The following is a 20,444-nucleotide window of genomic DNA, read 5'->3' on the forward strand; positions in this document are numbered from 1 at the left end:
TTCTTCAATAGAAAATTGATTTCCTGATCCCCACCTTCTTTGCTAGTGCTAGACGTCTAAATTCAATAAACTTTGGATTTGCATCAGAAATCTACAGCTTTGTAGTTTTGTTTTTTCTGAAATTCACATATTTTTAGTTGAAAGTTGAATAATTTGAGATCCGCTTGCGTGTGAATAAGTTGTCATGTGAAATATATACACATCGCAAAAGATACTGTGATGTCGGAAAATCAATGGCGGCTACACGGCCTCCAGGTTTCCCTGGAAAACACTTCCTTGACACCGGGGTGGTACGTGTCATGATCCGTCTTACGTCCGATTTATTTAGAAAAAAACTATATATAAATGGAGCTATTGTGCAAGTGCTATGCATATACCTTTGATCCTTTGGTGGTAGTATATTTCTAAGCATTTGACCGGCTTATTGCCAACGTAGGAAATGTTGTTTGGGGATTGATAGCAATCCTTAATTAAGATTTCTGCTCCTGATTATTTTGAATACTAAAACTAAAGTGACAATAAGCATTGATTTGTGGGCCGCGATAATCGTTTAACTACGAACATGTCAATGTGTCACTGTCTCGTTAGAGATTATAAATCTACTCTATTGCCAATGTATCAGCGAAACCTTGACATGTTGTACAAATAATTTTGTTTCTAGATCCGTCTTCTAATATTTTTGCATAATTTTTACTTGGAGGAGATATCAATGAGCAAAACGTACCCATGACTTACGTCATTGTGGGCTTTGTTTTTTAAACAACATTATTACTATAGACTTAAGTAATTTTCCCCAGGCCAGCAATTTCCATGAACTGGCAAGTATTAGTAGTGGGCAAGCCTGCACGCCTTTTTTTAAAACCACGCCACAAAGGAAGGGACTCAATCCATAGACTACCCTCATCCCGATTAGACATTTTCCACCCAAACTATGCGCTACTGCATTGGAGGATCTACGGGAAAAGGAAAAAAAAAAATACAAGACTGAAAACATCTCCCCAAAATCTTTACATCGCTAAGAATAATCTTCACTTTTTAATTGGCTGAACCCCAGGTAACCTATTAAGCATATTGATAACCGCTTGCGAATCGCTTTCCATAATCACGACATCACATCTAATTATTCAGTGCTCCCAGATTACGGTTACGTGTTGCTCTGGAATTTTCCGACATAAATATTCTCGTGAGCTCCGCGCACAATTAAGTATAATCCGGAATAACACGTGATTGTGCTCCGAAACTTCAGAAAATGACTCCGGCATTTGGGACTTAATTGAAGTCCCCAGTTGGACACCTCCGGAAGAGGGAAAGTTAGCAGGACTACTTGCGTTTTTGTTGTTTGGAATTCAGAAAAATATAACCAATTCAAATACTTAGAGCCTTAAGTTTCAATCAATGCTAAATGAATTGTTAAACTTTTGAGTCTTTTTAATTAAGGGGCGTTTGTCAAGTTTTTTCCCGACGCGTATATGTTGGGGTCTAGAAACTAGAACACCTCATTCGTGGAAGTTGAAACACTTGGGTATCGCGTGGGTTGTGCTGTCTTGTATCGCATGCCTTTTTGTTTCGGAAAAGGGTCATCCAAAAGGGTCCCCTTTGGAAGATGTGCAGATACCACGTGGTGCTCGTTTGACACATCTGGGCCGTCCATTGCGATTTTAGACGGCTCAGATTTAGAAAGAGAAAAAGTAGTGAGAGAGTGGAGGGATGAGAGGAGAGAGAGAGAGTTTCAATTTGGACCGTCTATTAGTGCATTAGATGGCCCAAATGTGCTAAGTGGGCACCAAATGGCATATACCCACACGACACTGAAAAATTTCTTCCAATCTATCCATCTTGGGTCGCAACCATATTTATCTTGAGATAAATGAGTTCCGCTTTAGCATATCAATTTATATTTTCAAGTTAATTGTATTTTGTAATTATATTTATTCATGTTCAATCAACAAAATCTTTACGGTGGACATTCTCTACGAGTTCTAAGAAGTACGGAGTACCAAGCAATTTCAAAATAAATTCAAAGGGTTGCCTGATGGTTTAGGTTCGAAACATTTAAGGTGTTATTTAAAGGAGGGACTAGGGAAGCTGTTGTGCAGCTTCGTGCTGCACAGCGGCTGCGCACCTTCTGGGAAGCCTTGCCGGCATCGGTCCGGTGATCGGAGACGTTCACCGCGTAGAGCTCATCGAGTTCTACGTGCATGCCAAAAATCAGCTCGATCAAATATCGATAAGTGTCTCATCCGAACACATATAACTTGAAAAAAATGGATTCAGTGGTTTTGATCCAGTGTTTTGTATCCATTAGGATTTATTTTTTTCAAGTTATATATATTCCGATGAGGCACTTAACAATATTTGATCAAGCTGATTTTTGGTGTACACATAGAACTCGATGAGCTCTACGTGGTGAACGTCTCCGATCGCCGGACTGATGCCGGCAAGGCTCGCCGGCGGGTGCGCAGCACGCTGTGCAGCACGAAGCTGCACAGCAGCTTCCCCCGGTCCTTAAAGGAGTCATTATCAACTTTTTTTTTTGAGCCGTCCATGAGTGAAATTAAATCATCAAAAGAAGCATTGAAATACAGACCGGAGAAACGATGCCGGCCGGAAGTATTTCGGAAAGTTGTTCTGACTTTTATTCATCAAAAAGCTAGCACGTACTCTAGAGTTCAAAAAAAGGTTTGAACTGACTATTACACTCGCCGGAAATTCTAACAACAAATTAATTCGGTACTTCAGTCAACATGCAAAAAGGTTCAAGAGCCTTGGTTCTTCTCCTCGCAGATTAGTCACCTCATCATTGCCGCCGTCAAAGCTGATCAACACCTCCGATTCACCCGAGTCGAATGACATCGTACTCACTGTATTCTCCTCTAGATAGGACTGTTTGTTACTGTTGTTGTTGTACCAGTTCTGAGCCGAAAGAAAGGCCTCGGACGTTTCGTCTGTCTGCGGCTTCAAAATTCCGGCTCCAATAGGCCGCAAAGTGCCTCCTTTGAGAACCGTCTCGACGGCGGCCTGGCATAGAGGCCAGTTGCCGGTGGTGAGGAGACCCAGGGCTCCGTACACCGGATTCACCGTTCGGCCGCAAGCTTCAAACAACAGGGACTGAAACAGAGCTGTAGGGTATTGGGAAAAAACATAGAATCAGAAAAACCGAAAAGAAATCGAAAGTTAGTGAAACAAAGCTAATGAAATTTAGACAACCTAAAGATATTCTCAATAACAGGAGAAATCTGTGAAAAATATTCTCATTAAATGATGTGATAAGTCTTTGATTCAATTTTGCAATATAAATGCCCATGAGTACCCAATTAAGCAGGGTTAGTGGGGTCCGATCTCCGAACCTTGTGCCTTTGTGCCCTGTAATTTCTCGGCTGGTGGATTGTATGAATTTTGATATGTTATAAATTTAATGACCGAAAAATCTATCGACACAGAAGCACAAGGATTTTCTACATGAAAGATCTTGCTTCAGAGCTAGTGCGGGGTGAAATCGCAACAGAAGTATCGAATAAAAGATATCATTTTCTTTTCAACATTAGGAGTGAGTTTTTTTTTTTTTTTTTCTCTTTTAGAAAGAGAGAAATAGGTAAATTACAAGGTCGAGTTTTCTCCGGCACAGCGGCAATGAAAGACAAGAGATTGCTTCGGCCGAAGAACTTGGAGACGAAGAGGGTGGCGTTGCCTTGGGCCTGAGGGCTATCGATCCAATCCAAACAAGGCCTCAGTATGCAGGACTGGCTGCACCCCCTCCTCAGAGCTCGACAACCATTGCAGCTCATCTTCTCTCTCTGTCACTCTCTCTCTCTCTAGAATTTCCAGAGAGCAGAAAAAGGAGAGGGAGAAAATGGCAAAAGAGAGGAGGCGTGGGACAAATTTGAGGCGTTGGAAGGCCTTATAATGTGGCCAAAGCGGGGGATGTGGCTTGGTTGAGTTAAATATTTAACTATAGTTTTTTTTTTTTGATCCTCTAACTATAGTTAGGTATATATGTGACTTTTTTGTCTCTGTGGTAGGGCTGTAATTACTACTTTCCCGAACTCTGGGCACCAGCGTCTTCGATTTTCCTCATTTCATCTATCTCCACAGTAGGATTTTGCCGGCCATAGGATCTAATGCGCAAGTGGATGGATTTGGGGAAGCCACAACCAACAGATTACTCAGCGATTCAGCAGTATTTTTCATCGCACATTTTAAGGTGAGTTCTATGTACGTAATAAGGAGATATCTAGAGTATCTTTTCGAGAGTATTGAATAATTTTTTTTTTTTTTTACAAAACAAACGCATGCAATGAGTCAGAGTGGTACTGCCCTGAACTTCTGGTGGTAATCACAACCTTTCATTTTTTGGACTTAACGAGTTATCATTCATGAAAAAGTAATTAAACAAGTCGGGCTTCAATAGTTGTAATCAATAGTTACATCATCGACGGAGTTATATTTTTCTCGAAAGGAATGAACAAATAGTATTGTTTTGATGAATAAATTTTATGACAATATGAACAAATACGGAAAATTGAATAAAATAAAAAAGTAATCCAACTTTTTTATTAGCCAAAAACGGACTTACATCTCCACAGTAGAATATTGGTACTCATAGAATTAATTGTGCTAGTGGGGGGCGGGGAGTCGAGGAAGCCCCAAACAAAAAATTATTAACGCTTCTCGAGTCTTTTTCACAACACACCCTGTTGTAGTCTTTCCCACCACACATAGTATAAACATGGTGAGCTCTACACTATAATAGGAATTGAAGGCCTCTAAAGTGTTTTTCAAGGAGCACTTAACAATTTTTCGACTACAACACATGTTATGAAGGAGGGTGGGACCACCCTGACCTCCTGGTGCTAATCATAACCTTTTATTTTTTGACTTCTAGAGTTGTAATTGATGAAAAATATTAAACAAATTGGACTTCATTAGGTACATGATCGATTTACATTTGTCTTCAAACGAAAAATAAAAGATGACCAAACAGCTGTCTAACTAGCGATGTTTGGTTTTGATTTCTGTGTCTAGGGTCGGCCCAACTTCAAGGTCCAGGAGATCTAGGCCTTTGGTATTCCAATATCATTCCTGATACTCCCTCCATCCGGATTTAATAGTTCTTTTTTGGAATTCGTGTCATTTTTTAATCGATTATATCTTCCAATTTATAATGTTTTACATGATTTCGAAAATATTGTATTATAAAACTAATCGAGATCTATCAAACAAGATTCTTATTCGATATGAAATTCATTACGGATTAAAAAATATAACTTGTTTTTTTAGCCGGTTAGAATAAAATTAGGAACAATTAAATTTGAACGGAGGGAGTACTTGACAGTTGGTTTTGGAGAAAAATGACCCGGCCTATCTTAAAATAAAATAAAATTACATGAAACGAAAGAATCAATGGGGCCCAAAGAGATGCGGAGAAACACAGCCTCAAGCAAATTCATTGGCATATGTGATTTTTACTAGTACTAGTTATTTTTTTCCCCAAATTTTACGTCATTTTCTATTCTTCTTCTTCTTGATAGTACCACGTAATAGTATCGTGTAAGACACACACTCATAAGCTTCTTTTTTTTTTTTTTTTTTCTTTCACTACAACAATAAAAGATGATATTATAGGTTCAAGAAACAGTACATCAATAGGAAATTTCATTCCTAAACAAGGGATTAAAAAACCAAACAGGAGAGAACTCAGTCCAAAGACTACACCCAATTCCAACTAAACCCATCGCTCCAAATAGTCAGAGTACTACAGAAAACACCCAAAAATACCCACACAGAGGTGATAGAAGCCTACAAAAGGGAGAAATCCCACAAAGGAGACACCAAAGAAGATCACAAAAAAGAGAAAAACCGGTAATGGAATCGGACGGAGTCAACCGTACCGGAGCAGACTTCATCCACCAACCTAGATCTCCCACTCCGGTAGGGGAGGACGCCTCCGACGACCACGATTTGCAAGGCACTACCTCCAAAGGCCATCGGACTAGCTACACGGCGAAAGAGGTGAAGGAGGGACGGTGGATGGTGGTTTGGGGAGGATGGAGGATGGAGGTGAAGGGGGAAGGAGACAAAACCTCTAAGATTTAAGATTAAGAGATGGAAAAACCCCATGAGGGAAAGAAATCCCTCCCCTCCCGACACCCATTGGGGCGTAAAACCCTGGGGGGAGAGAGGAAGGAGGAGATGCCGGACGGTACGTGGCTTCTTTAGGGTTAGAAAGAGAGAGCGCGCACTCCCCAACTTCACACACTCAAAAGCTAAAATACTAAATTCTTTAGAAGTTTTGATAGTTGATGGCCCCCAGCCTTTGGATCGCTGTTATTTTTCATCAAAATAGTGATTACCAGAATCTCAACAAAAGATCATCAAAAATCACAAAAGATATCGAATCAACAGAATGAATTGACGCACCATTTGAGGGTAGCTATCAGCTTGTCAAACAAGATTATTTTCGTATCTTGTTTGACATTATAAATAAAAAATAAAAAATGCAAATAAACAAAAGACGCGCTAAAAAGAAGTTTTAAACAGTGGATGACCCGGTCACCAAACTTCCTGGACTCGCTGCTGCTTATGAGGGAAAACGACACGAATATATTCAATGAAAACATTTGTTACTCTCTTTTTTAACAACAAAAAAGAAATTTTATTAATCACTTGTAAGATATGGAAAGATTCAAAAGAATAAAATTGAAACGGCACCACAATGGGAGGACAACAATATATTACCCATTTGTATAAGCTATCCGCCCCATGTCTTTTGCCTTACAAATTCTTTTTGATGTTCTATATCCTGTTAATATATTTGGTTTGTGTGTGTATACACATCACCATATTTATTGGTCTTCACAAATCTTGAACTATTTCTTCATTTCTTAGGCTAATCAACAGAGTACCGTAAAAATTTACTCTCTTTTTTTTCGGTCTTTAATCTTTATTTGATTTTTCTAATTTTTGTCAATTTTGCATTAATTTTTTCATAGATTACAGAGTCATCTCGACCATAGAAATCAAAAAAGTAAAACAATGATTAAAACTCCCTCTTTTTCTTTTTCTTTTGAAAAGGAGCCAACAAAATCCGTCATTTAACCTTTTTAAAAAAAATTTAAATTTTTTTTGAGTTTCGATAGTAATTATTTTTTGTCGATCAAGTAGTAGAGATCAGGTTGCCACTTCTCGTACCAACTCTGACACACCACGCACAAACTACAACCAAACAAAAAGATCCAAAATTCTTATATAGGTCAAAATAATTAAGCAAACATCAATAAAAATCCAATAAGTCCAACGCCGGCGACGCCGGAGAAAATACGCCACCGCGAGTACTTGGGAAAGAAGTTCCACATCTATATCCTGTCAATATACTTATTTGGTTTGTGTGTGTCATCCTACACGCATCACCATATTCATTGGTCTTTACGGATCTCGAACCATTTCATTTTCAGTTGGGCAATCCTATTGCTCTGTTTCACTGTTTCCCTCATCACAACGCTCAATCTCACTATCCGTTTAGGCAATTAATGGTCCGAATTTTAAAAAATCTTTCCCCTAGAAGCGTCTTTTAAAATTCTAATCATCCAAAAACACTTTTGATCGATGAAATTAAGAGCGGTGTGGGAAGCAGTGAAACAGAGTGGTAGGGTAGACTTTATGTTTCATTTAGGATAACCGGCAGAGTATCAGGGTGAGTTTTCTATAAAATTTTACTCTTTTTTTTTGGTCTTTAGTCATTATTCGATTTTTCCGCTTTTGTCGATTTTGCATCAAATTTTTTGAAGATTACTACAGAGTCATCTTGATTAAGGAAATCAAAAAAATTCAAAAGCCAAAAAAAAAAAAAAAATCCATCCTTTTAGCCTTTTTTTAAATATTTAAAAATTTTTAAATTTCAGATTATAATTTTTTTGTCGATCAAGTTGTAGAGATCGGGTCGCCACTTCTCGTACTAACTCTGACACACCAAGCACAAACAACAACCAAACGAAAAGACCCAAAATTCTTAGGTCAAAATAAACAAAAATAAAATCCAATAAGTGCAACGCCGGAGAAAATACGCCGCCGGGAGCACTTGGGAAAGAAGTTCCACATTTATTCATCGGAAAACCACTCTGTATTACAAAAAGGCATGAACAACCGAGTATACCAGTCGCCGGAAATCCTAATACATGTTCTCAAACTTAGTCATACAAAAAGTTTCAAAAGCTTTGGCTCTTCTCCTCGCAGATTGTTAGTCACTTCATTCTCACCACCGTCGAAGCTGATCAACACCTCCGATTCGTCCGAGTCGAACGACATCGTCGACGCTGTATTCTTCTCTTGATAGGATTGTTTGTTACTGTTTTTGTTGTACCACTTCTGAGCGGAACGAAAGGCCTCAGATGCTTCGTCGGTCTGCGGCGTTAAGATTCCGGCGCCGATAGGCTGCAGAGTGCCGCCGTTGAGAACCGTCTTGACGGCCGCCTGGCACAGATGCCAGTGGCCGGTGGAGAGCAACCCCACGGCTCCGTTCACCGGATTCAACGTTCGACCACAAGCTTCAAACAACAGGGACAGAAACAGAGCTGCATGTAGAAGAAAAAATTCAAATAAGGTAAAGAAATTTGGGAAAAGTAATGTTAAACTAACAGAAAATCCGTGAAAACATTCACATTAAAGTCTCTTGTGAGTTTTATGGTCCTCCATGATTATTCGAGGTGGAAGTCGGATCTTCTGTGCCGAAAATCCATGTGCTTCTATGGCGAGGGTTGTTCGGCCGTTAAATTTAAAATATAACAAAAAAAAAAATACACAATCTAATGTCCGAAAAACCCATCGGTACATAGGCGCATAAATTTTTGGGACAAAAGAGATTGAATCCTATCGAGGTGCGCATAAATTGACCTGGACACCTGATTTTTATAGAAAAAAGGGTGTCAAGGTAAGAAATAGTTGCGAACGTCATCTATTTGTTTTCAAAGTTACTAGCTAGTGATCATTTGTTTCTTTTTGAAAGAGGAATAGGAAAATTACAAGGTCGATTTTTCTCGGGCACGGCGGCGATGAAAGACATGAGGTCGCTCCGGCCGAAGAACTTGGACACGAAGAGGGTGGCGTTGCTTTGGGCCTGAGGGCTATCAATCCAATCCAAACAAGGCCTTAGTATGCAGGACTGGCTGCACCCCCTCCTCAGAGCTCGACAACCATTGCAGCTCATCTTCTCTCTCTCTCTCTCTAACCTTCCCTTAATTCTTCTTCTCTCTCTGAATCTCTAGAGAGCTGAAAATTAAGGAGAAGGAGCAGATAGCAAGAAGACAGAGTGTGGGACAAATTTGAGGTGTTGGAGGCCTTTTAATAGGACCAAAGTGGGGGGGCGTGGGTTGAGTTAATGACTTAACTATAGTTAGGTTTCTGAGTCTAGGTAGTTATGGTTGGTTTGTTCTTTAGTTAGCCAGTGGAGGGGGCTTTTTGGAAGGAATCTTTTTCCTAACCATGGGCACCAGCGCGGCTTCGGTTTTCCTCGGGCCTATTTGTGATATTGCATCTCCACAATGAGATTTTGGTTCTATAATGAACTGCGCAAGTGGGGGGATTTGGGGATGCCACGATCAAGAGATTATTCAATTCTCTCGGGTTTTTTCCTACCACACATTAGCGTAGATTTTATATAGCTTATGATGAGCTCAATGTTATACTAACAGGGAGGCCTCTAGATTATTGTTCTAGAAGCACTAAATAATTTTTCGACGGAACACTTAAAAACGCATGCTATGAGGCAGAGTGGGATCACCCCTGACATCCAAGTGGTAATAATAACCTTCCGTTTTTTGGACTTTTCAGGTTATCATTCACGAAGAAATTAAAGAAGTCGGAATTCAATAGGTACATGAAAGTTATATTTTTCTTAAAAAGAATGAACAAACAATATTGTTTTCATGAATAAATTTTAAAACTCTTAAACCCTCTCCGTTTCGAATATTGTTTGTCCACTATTTCATTTTGAGATATTCTTGTCCCTTTGGAAGATCAATAATCTAAAATTGTTATGTTTTCAAAATTATACTCAGCAATATCTATGATTGTACTACAAATGATCAGTTGGAATCATGGGCAAAAAAGAAAACAACATATTGAGATTTAACTTAAAGTGTAATTATTATATGTTCCTTTAAAAAAAAGTTAGAATCCTCATAAGGGACTACAATTAGGAACAAAGGGAGTATCATTGTAACGACCCGGATTTTTGACCCAATTTTTTTTTTCTAAATATAATAATATTAGAATTATTTTCCTTAATGCAATTCTTTTTTTTAAATATAATTATGCATACAATATATACATGCATTCTTTTTTTAATTTTTCTACACATACATGCGTACATGCACACTCCTTCTCCTCCCCCACCTCAAACTCCTTCCGTCTCTCCGTCTCCTACTCAGTCTCTACTTCCTCCCTAACCCTAAAACCAAGCCAAATTCGTCCATTCCAAATCCCATGAACCCAACCCTATTAAATTCACTCTTATTCTCTTCCACCAAAATTCTCCTATAAATACCCCACCCCATTGACCCACGAAATTTACACCACAAATATTCCCCACGCCCTATCAGTCCAAAAGAGAGAGAAAAATCAGAGAAACCCAAGCTTCAATCAATGGAGTTTTAGAGAGAGAAAGAAAGAGAGAGAAAAGTGGGTTTCGTACCAAGACTCAACCAAAACTCAATCCGACCATTCCAATCTCTTCCTACTACTCCTAGCATCACCAAGTATCGTCCAATTTGGTTCCAAAGTCTTCCGATCAAAGAACCCGAAGTTTTTCTTTCCCAAAATTCAAGATTCGTTTTTAAATCAATTCGATCCGATTAAAGGTATTATAATCCTATCCATCCTCTTCTCTAAGTATATTAAGTGTTTATATGCTTAACCCCATGTCCCGAACAAAAAAAATATAGTTTACCGCGCGTTTTCTGCCGTAATTACGAAATTGATATTATTTTTGAGCCCGATACTTTATTTGAAATTATTTACGAAAAAGATGACCCTTCTGATATTTATTTTATTATCCGTCTGATATTATTATTATAAAAAACTACTGAAATGATATTATTTTGTTACAATATAATATCAACTTAATATAAAACGTATTAATAATATCAGTTTAATTTATCTGGTAGATTAAGTTGGTTTTAAACGTTTCGAAACGACTTTTCGACATCCCGAACCCTATTTTTGACCCCCGAACTATTTTTTCTAAATTTTTCACACCTCAAAGATCATAACTTGTTAAGATCATATTTTTTTATTTAATTTATTAAATTATTTATTAGTTATCTATCAAAGTTTACAAACGAAAAATCTTTACGACCTTCCAAACAATGTTTTAACACCCAAACTAATTTTTTTTAGACTTCTTGCATCTTAAAGATGATATCTCGTTTAATTAATATTTGTTTTATTTAATCTACTATTTATTGTTATTTCTATAGCGTTTTCAATCAAAAATTCTTTATGACCTTATAAACCTTATTATAAATGCCCGAATAATTTTATTTAGACTCTCTACTTTCTAAAGATGAAGTTTTGTTAACTGTAACATATTTTAATTTGTAAATTATTTATTATCTATTTACTTCACTTTTGGCCACCTTATTTAACGTATTTATTTAAATTAATCCCGTGACCCTCCGAACCCAACTTTTGACACTCAACTGGTTGCATAGGACCTTTAGGACTCTTATTTAAGGTCATGATAAATATCCTAATATTTTTATCTAATTAATGTATTAAATTAGTTTTTAATTAATCTATTATCTTATAATTAATTAATAAGAGCCCAGAAAATTTTCCTTTTTATTTCCTTTTAAAACTCTTACTTTATTATTGACATCGTGACCATACAAGATTAAGGGCAACGGCCGTTCATAATAAGTTGCGTGATTACATTGTTTATTAATTGTTTTAATTATTATTGATTTGTTGTATATTGCATCGATACTTGATTTAAGTGTTAGATTGGACCCTAGAGACATGGGGTGGTATGCGAATAGAATTCACTTAGACGGTGCTAAGTAATGGATGAATTGGAAAGTTTTATTTTCTAGAATGCCTGCAGGCGGGATTTTGAGATGTGATGAGTTGAATGTGATGGTTTGAAACTGGCAAAGTAAGCCCAGTGTTGATTGATGAATGATGATTGGCAAAGTAAGCCCAATGATGAATGATGTATTGATACTGGCAAAGTAAGCCCAGTGATGATTGTGAAGTGGTATATAGGATAAGCGAATCCTAGTTATGATTCGGGCATGATAAGCTTTCTTTTGTTGTAATGAGAGGGATACACGCTAGGTACATAACTGAAGTGCAATCCGCGACAACAAAAGAAAGTGAGCTCATGGGACAGGGCATAGCTAGCGGTTGGGGAGGAAAGATCTCGAGGAGAGATCTTAGATTTCACATTAGGTTATGAATAGTAATGAACTGGCTTATGTGGAGAATATTTGTTTGGCTTCTTCGATTCAATATTATCTTGTTACCTGCTAATTGTAAAGTAAGAGGGGTTGTTGGGTTGAATTATTCTACTGGGTGATTTATCATTCACGGATACGTCTCTATCCTGGCAAATCGTTTGCTTCGGCGATCAATTTGCCAGTGGGCACAGGATTCAATGGAGATGATTCAAAGATGGTGCAGTTCAACACGGAAAGAATATCAAGAACGAAGATCTAGTATGCTTCGAATTTGTATCAAGCCTAGAGTCAGCTCTGAAGTTATTGTATTTTGAATCAGTAAATTTATCTTGCGACTGTAATAGCTAAACTTTATTTTGAAAAATTATATTTATTTAGCAAATTTTCTTAAAATTTTATTTTATATTGCTTCCGAAAAGTCGGGGCGTTACAATCATCTAATCATGTAATTAGAGGTACAAACAAGTTGAGCCGAGCTAAGTTTTGCAGTGTTCGAGTTTGACTTGTTTACTAAACGATCGAACGTCTATAAACAAGTCGAGTCTATACAAACGAGACTAAAACTCAAACACGAGCTCGACTCAATAGCGCTCAAGCCGTGAGCAGCTTATTTCGTTTGTAGCCATACATATAACTAGTGTTAGAACTATGACTCATATGTTAAAGTATGAAGAGATACTAAAGAGTTTTAGAAATAAGGCCAAATGTCAGAGCGGAACAAGTAGAACGTAGCGTAGCGACGGCATCTGGCTCATTGCTAATGATTCAGTGAAAGTAAATTGGGCCTTCGGCCCAAGCGTTTCACAATTGGGGGGTGTGGGACAGTATGGTTCGTACGGGGTATTTTTGAGATACAGACCAAATACCAGATTAGGGTTAGAATAGAGTCGGTAAAAATAATTTATGTTGTAAACCCTATTTCGTACTGTGATAATAAAAGAACATCAGCCGCTCTCGCTCCCGTGGACGTACCCGGTATTGAGGAACCACCTATATCTCTGTGTTGATTCTTTACTGTTTTATACTCGCAAATCATGTGCGTGCGTGTGACGATCCTAACAACTAGCAATGTTCGGATATTACTCGTAGTAGATTAGCCATTCCTACAGGACAGTCCGGTCTTGGAGAAAAGAGGGCTTACCTTAAAATAGAATTCAATCAAAGGAACGAATCAATGGTTCCGATTGCAGATGCGGAGAAAAGCAGCATCAAGCAAATACATTGGCTAAAGCTCCGTGCATTTCTCCATCTTCTACGCTTTTTCCAACTTTTATGTCTCTGTTTAAAAGATTTGATGCACAAAATTTTATTGTACTTCCATTAACACATCGGTTAGTGTTATTTTACTTGATGTTATTTATCAACCTGTGCATAGCACGAGTTTTATTCTAATATTTTGTGAGATGCGAACTCATAAGCAAAATTGCTGAATAGTTCTTTTAAATATTTTGGTAGTTGATACGGCTCTCTCCCTTGGTTTGATCGCAATTAATTTTCATCAATTCGTGATTATTCAGAATCTTCACAAGAAATCATCAAATATCTTAAACGATATAGAATTAATCAGCAAAATGATTGGACATAACCATCTTGGGGGTAGATGTTAGCATGTCAGACAAGATTATTTTTGTATGTTATGATCATAAACAAATAAGCAAGTGGACGAAAGATACTATAAAAAGAAGTTATATATCGTTCTTGTAAAACTCGGGATTTCGGCCCACTAAATCAACACCGGTTCCCCAATTTGTTTACTTCTTAAGATACATTAGACTTTTGTCAAAAACCATATGATTGGCCATAATGCATGGTTATGAAAAAATTAGCAAAATTACACGTCAAATGCCAACTGATCGGTTCAGTTCCAAACTAAAATCATAGGAATGTAAAATGGGAATACGAATAATTAACTAAATGAGAAGTAGTACTACCATACACGCCTCTCTGAAAGTGTTTTGAATTCATAACATTTTGTATAAAAGTTCATTATATTTTGTATGACATTTATAAGATTTGTAAAAAAATTCATAATATTCGCATAAAAATTCATAATACATATTTGTTTAAAAATTCATAACATCAAGATTAAATCTCATGGCATTCGTACGTATGAATTCAAATTTACTGTGAAGAATACGTATCCAAATGTTATGAATTCAAGACATAAGTTATGATTTTTGTTTTTGTTTTTTTTGCAAAATTATATGAATGCAAGCTAACTTAAGAAGTGTACGTATATCGTTTAAACTCAAATAGGAGTGTATATTGTAGCATTTTTTTCGGATTGGGGACTGTGCTGCACAGTGCGTGCTGTGTAGCGTTCTGAACGCCAAAATGACGTCGTTTTGGTGCAATTTTGTGCCAAAAGTTTCAGCCATCAAGGGACTCGTTTGGCAAATCAGAGAACGGTGAGGTTGAAACTAACGGAAATTCCTATCCAACCCCGTTAATACTCTCTAGATGAGTTTAGGAAACCCTTGTTTATACAAAGTCATCTTCTTCACTGCAACCATGTTCCAGCCATCATCGATTCACTGCATGCATGTTCCGGCAATGATAGATTTATGGCACCCATGTTCCGGCCATTGTCGATCGATGACAGAGTAATCTCCTGCGACCAAATCTGGTCGCCATCTTCGACCATAGATCAATCGGATAGACAACGGCAGTGGACTTCGATCATGAGAGACAGAGGAGATGAGAGGAGAGAGAAGAAACAGAGAAAACTGGGTGTTTTCCAATTTGGACTAGTTATGACATAGGAGTAAATGTTTGGAGAAAGCGGTGGAAGTATTGGGATATGGGGTCACGTTAACTTCTTAACGTGACAAAAGTCTCCGTTCCGTTAATTTAGATGGCCACATATTATTGTTGGACAGCCAAACAAGTCTCTTGTTGACAGAAACACTTGGCACAAAACTGCACCAAAACGATGTCGTTTTGGCGTGCAGCATAGTCCCTGGATTCTATTTCTTCAGATTAGTTCTTTTTTTTTTTTGATCCGATTTCTTCAGATTAGTTCAACAAACAAACTATTCAGCTTGTCCTATTGTAAGTGCGGAGAAACGCATTCCCAATAGAATCCATTGCCTTTTTTGGGTACATAAATGTCACTGACAGTACGTACCCCATGAGATTAGCCTCAATAACGGATACCCCTCACGTATGAAATTTCTCATACTGAGAGATAAAATTGTTCCCTCTCCTCTTGTATTCAACTTCTTTACTAACCCTTTTTTTTTTTGTAATTAAATATGGAAATCTTTACCAACCTTTATTAAAGAGAAATATGTGGTGACGTGTAAGTCACTTCCTAAGGCCCTAGCTAGAAACAAGCTAAAATCCAAAAAAGCATCAGAATTAAAGAAGTTCAAGGTGTTGCGAAAGAAATATCACCGAAATAATGGAGAACCAACCGCAGTAAATTGAGTAGGCTAATTGAAAATGAAATGATTGGATCACATGTCCCCTTTCTCTTCCAATGGATTAACAATCACAAGTCAAATTTATTAAAAGGGTCGTGAAAAATTTGTACGTGGAAACAATTAATTATGGACTAATTAATGACTTATTAGAATATATCTCTCTCTCAAAAGCATCTCTTAGGTTTCCTCCGCCGCCGCCCTTCTTCCTTCCCCTTCCCCCCTTCAAGGGTCTCCTATGGCCTTTCCCGGTGGCGGGAGCGGAGGATTTCGTTCCCGTTCGGATGATTTTTTTCTCTTGTTCTTGTTTTATCCCTCTTTCTTTTCTTCTTTCTCCTTCCTCCTTCCTCGCCACAAGGTCGGCGTTTTTCTGCCTCCTTCATTGATCTCGACCACTCCTCAGCCCTTAGCCGGCCACCACCTCTCCTTCGCCTGCTTCCCTTCTCCCTCTTTGACTGTTGCGCAAGTGAAGTTGGTTCGAAGACCGTAGACCTAAAGATCAGAAGAGTTGAGGCCTTGATCAGAGCTTAGTTTCCACCTCTCCTTCACCAATCAAGGTCGATTCTGAGGCGGTGAGTGTTGGGATTTGTCCCATATTGGTTAATTATCTCCTCTAAAACTAGTATATAAGCCTGGGCGGCCTTTCGCCTCTTTGCCAATTGGTTTGGAGTTGGATGTTGTAACATGGTATCAGAGCCAGGTTTTTGGAGGCTTTTCCCCTTTGTTTGTGCCATAATTGCACTTTGTTTCATTGTGATCTATGTGTTTCGGATCCTTTGTTGACCTCTCCACGTGCGAATCGGGGGTCCCACGTGCGGGGGAGTGTTGGGATTTGTCCCACATTGGTTAATTATCTCCTCCAAAACTAGTATATAAGCCTGGGCGGCCTCTCCACTGCTAATTGGTTTGGAGTTGGATGCTGTAACAGTGAGTGACGGAATTTCTGGCAGCGGCACATAAGTGGAAGAGGGGTTCGTTTTATTTTCTTTTGTAGTTTGGGTGTTCCCTTCGGAGTTCTGTTGTCAAGGTCTGGGTTTCTCCAAATCCAATGGGCGATGGTGGTTCTTGCCGTCATTGGGATTAGTTGTGTAGCTGGCCGGTGGGTGATGGTGGTTCTATAAACGAAAGTTCCTACCATTCTGAAAAAAAGAAGTTCCATCCTTATTCTTCACGATTTATAACTTTGAATCTTTTCATTACCACCAATATTACCTTATAAGGTTATTTAAGGTCCATCCCCACTTGTGGTTTCGAAGAGCTCAACTTTGTGGGCAGGGATAACTAAATCAATCATTCTTTGCTTGAATCATATCCTTAACGGTAAATGTATTCAATATTGACAAGCTGTTCCTGTACGTAGGTGCGCTAATGCATGTTTACTAGAGTCAGGTACATGTAATTAAATAAGGAGTCGAGATCCTCACATTTTATGATCCCTCATGTGGTTCCTTATGCGATGGAAAATGAAATTGAACAAAGATCTATTTGACGATCCGAACAATTTATTTTGTAAGTCTCAATATGTATAACGTTTGCAAAAAATCTATTTCACTGGGTATCAGTATCAGTTGAACAAACATATTTGTCACAACATAATGTCTGAATCTGAATGTGTATTTCACTTGTGAAAAACATCATTCAACTAAGCTTTTACCGATCTCCGATTTACAGACGTTAACACATCAAGACCTTCTATATGAATGGTTGGGACCATGAATTTATGACTGTGATAAGTTTCATTTTTGCGTCACATGTACATACCATGAGAGACCACCATATGAGAGGATCATGATTTGTAAATAAGGAGGCATCGTATAGTATTAATTTTGAGTATACATAAGTTTTCCGAATAAATATTGCACAAACAATCATTCTCTTATGCAATTAAAAACACATCTATGTATTAACAAATAGTTATCGTCAATATTGTCCATAATATCCACTGGTCTCCTGACAACAAAAGAAAATCAACAATTGAAACAAAGTGCTAGGATTCCACACACCACACCACACCATAACCAAATAGGTTACCACTCTCAAGGATAACGAGCTCTGACAGCTAGCTTCTGGTTTTGGTGTGGTGTGGTGTGTGCTTGATTGAAACTCAACTAATTGGAGATCAAAGACCACTGTTTCGGGGTGCAACAAGGTTTGCCGAATTAAACGCTCGAGGTGTTGTGTTTTTGTTCAGGCTTGTCCGAGATCTGACATGGGTTGCTTTGGTGAGGTCATCGTTTGATGAAGGCAGCTGCTTTTGGTCGCCGCCGGAGCATTGGGTAGGCCTGAATTAGGGGATGCGGATCCAAGTGTGTATGTTCAAAAGACGATGTTGGCCGAGTGTTGACCCCACTTGCAGATGATGATCTCTTAACTCCTGATTGTTTCTGATCAATTTGTTAGGTTAAAAGACGATGTTTGGGTGTTGACTCCACTTGCTGATAGATGAAGTTTAGGACTATTTTGGACATTATTGTAGCTGGGTTTCAATTGTATTTGGGAGTTTGTTTTTGTTTTCATTCAATATTTGGTTGAATTCCCCTCTTCCAACTTGATGTACTATTTGTTAATTTTCTTAACAAAAATTTTGCCTTTAAAAAAACAAATGTGTATTTTAGGGAACTTTAGGGGAAATCATGTAATTTATTAAACTCTAGGCGTTAAATTGTAACTTCAAAATCTTTATGGGTAAATGGGTAATTTAGAAAATTTGAGGGTGGATGTTTAATTTGAAATTTTGAATGTGGATGTATAATATGAGGTACATGTGATTTGAAAAATCACTTTGGTTGAGTGGTTCTTGTGAGTCCCGTTTGGGAAAAAAGAAAAAAAAAAGGGGGGGGGGGGGGGGGGGGGGGGGGGGGGGTTTATGCAAACAAAACCATTTGGGACTATTAAAACATCACTCTTATAAATACATCTTCAATAAATATTGAATCTAGCTTTCTCTAGTTGAACAAACTTATTAGGTAATTATATAAACTTTTGATTTAACTCCTAAGGGGTGGGTCTAGTGTTCAAGCTTGGGACTCAGAAATTTTTGTTTTATAAACCTAATCTTTCAAGTGTTATTTACTTTTTTGAGCCTAGTCGATACACGTTAAGGCGGCCCCTGCTAGTGAACAGTTAATTTATGGTTTCAAAACTGGAGTCTCTTGAACCCGTAAGCATCAGAGTGATCTCTTAAAACACCACGTGGCGGTGTTTCAAAGTCCTTTTTCAATATGTGGTGGGGAAGGTGTTTAAAATATCACGTGACATTGTGAGTAAACAATAGTTTTTCCCTCAAACCCGTAGTACGGGGCGCCTCGCCGAAGTTCTTTGGAGCGATGGAAACAAGTTCAACTTTTATTAATTCAACAAAAAGCACTCTCTAATCTCTATTACAAAAAAGGTTCGAACTGATCGGCATTCAAAGTCGCCGGAAATTCTAATTCCAATTCGGCAATTTTGATCATACAAACAGGTTCAATAGCTTTTTGTCTTCTCCTCCCAGATTCTTCACATCACAATCGGTGCCGTCGAAACTGATCAACGTACCGGCCGAGTCTTCCGAGTTGAACGATATGGTCACCGCATTCTTCTCGAAATCGGACTGTTTGGTATTATTGTTGTACCATTTCTTAGCACAACGAAAAGCTTCGGATGCTTCGTCGGTCTGCGGGGTTAAAATTCCGGCGCGGAATGGCCGCAAAGTTCCACCTGAGAGAACCGTGCTGACGGCGAGCTGGCATATGTGCCAGTTGCCGGTGGAGAGGAGACCGATGGCTCCGTTCACCGGATTCACCGTTCGACCGCAGGCTTCGAACAAGAGAGACTGAAATAGAGCTGAAAAGTACAAGAGAATCAGCAAAAAACCAACAGAATAGTACTTTTAAGTACCGGATGAATCAATTAGTTATGAGAATTTTTTGGGTATCGGATAACCATGTATGTAACAGTATAATCGGCAATTTGACAACAAAAACAATAAAAAATCAAGATGTTCAGAGCTAATCTTTTTTTGAAAAGCCAATCTTTTTTTGTGAAGATCCTTGGTCAGAGCTACCTAGAGTTTCAGAAGGTAGATTACCGGGACGATTTTTTTCGGGCACGGCGGCAATGAGGGACATGAGATCGCTTCGGCCAAAGAATTTGGAGACGAATAGGGTAGCGTTGCTTTGGGCCTGAGGGCAGTCGATCCAATCCAAACACGGCCTTAGTATGCAAGACTGGCTGCATCCCTTCCTCAGAGCTCGACAGCCATTGCAACTCATCTTCTCTCTCTCTCTCTCTCTCTCTCTCTCTCTCTAATTTCTAGATAGCTGAAAAGGAAGAAGGAGAAGATAGCAAAAGAAGTAGGGGTGGGACAAATTTGAGGCGTTGGAAGGCCTAATATAGCCAAAGGGGGGGAGGGTGAGTGTTAACTCTGGTTAAGCTTTTTTTAATTATGGTTATGTTTTGTTGGGTAGTGGATTAGGTGGGGGGAGGTTAATTTGGAAGGAATCTTTTCCAAACAGGGTACGAGCGGCTTCGGTTCTCCTCGGCCTGTTTGTGATCTCCTAATCATGTCTCCACCGCAGGATTTTTATATTCC

General features: G+C 38.5%; 3 protein-coding genes across 4 annotated transcripts; all 3 read right to left on the minus strand.

Annotated features, from left to right (window-relative positions):
- Positions 1–2,611: 2,611 nt before the first annotated feature.
- Positions 2,612–3,876, minus strand: LOC131331326 (LOB domain-containing protein 38-like). Its single transcript, XM_058365215.1, has 2 exons — positions 3,602–3,876; positions 2,612–3,119 (listed from the first exon to the last, which is right to left on the minus strand). The coding sequence occupies exons 1-2, from the start codon at positions 3,783–3,785 to the stop codon at positions 2,740–2,742; spliced, it is 564 nt and encodes a 187-aa protein (XP_058221198.1). The 5' UTR covers positions 3,786–3,876; the 3' UTR covers positions 2,612–2,739.
- LOC131331329 (LOB domain-containing protein 38-like) lies at positions 2,612–20,229 on the minus strand. 2 transcript variants are annotated; one of them, XR_009201353.1, is made up of 3 exons: positions 19,941–20,223; positions 19,271–19,696; positions 2,612–2,690 (listed from the first exon to the last, which is right to left on the minus strand). XR_009201353.1 is itself a non-coding variant. In XM_058365217.1 (2 exons), exons 1-2 carry the CDS (start codon positions 20,122–20,124, stop codon positions 19,323–19,325), a joined length of 558 nt encoding a protein of 185 aa, XP_058221200.1. In that variant the 5' UTR covers positions 20,125–20,229; the 3' UTR covers positions 19,201–19,322. The 2 variants fall into 2 exon arrangements, 1 of the variants encoding a protein (XP_058221200.1); XM_058365217.1 differs by lacking the exon at positions 2,612–2,690 and having other exon boundaries at positions 19,201–19,696; positions 19,941–20,229.
- Positions 8,003–9,308, minus strand: LOC131331328 (LOB domain-containing protein 38-like). The gene is made up of 2 exons (XM_058365216.1): positions 9,016–9,308; positions 8,003–8,567 (listed from the first exon to the last, which is right to left on the minus strand). Exons 1-2 carry the CDS (start codon positions 9,197–9,199, stop codon positions 8,188–8,190), a joined length of 564 nt encoding a protein of 187 aa, XP_058221199.1. The 5' UTR covers positions 9,200–9,308; the 3' UTR covers positions 8,003–8,187.
- Positions 20,230–20,444: the final 215 nt, after the last annotated feature.

Source organism: Rhododendron vialii, chromosome 6a (genome assembly GCF_030253575.1).
Source record: "Rhododendron vialii isolate Sample 1 chromosome 6a, ASM3025357v1".
Taxonomy (NCBI): Eukaryota; Viridiplantae; Streptophyta; class Magnoliopsida; order Ericales; family Ericaceae; genus Rhododendron; species Rhododendron vialii.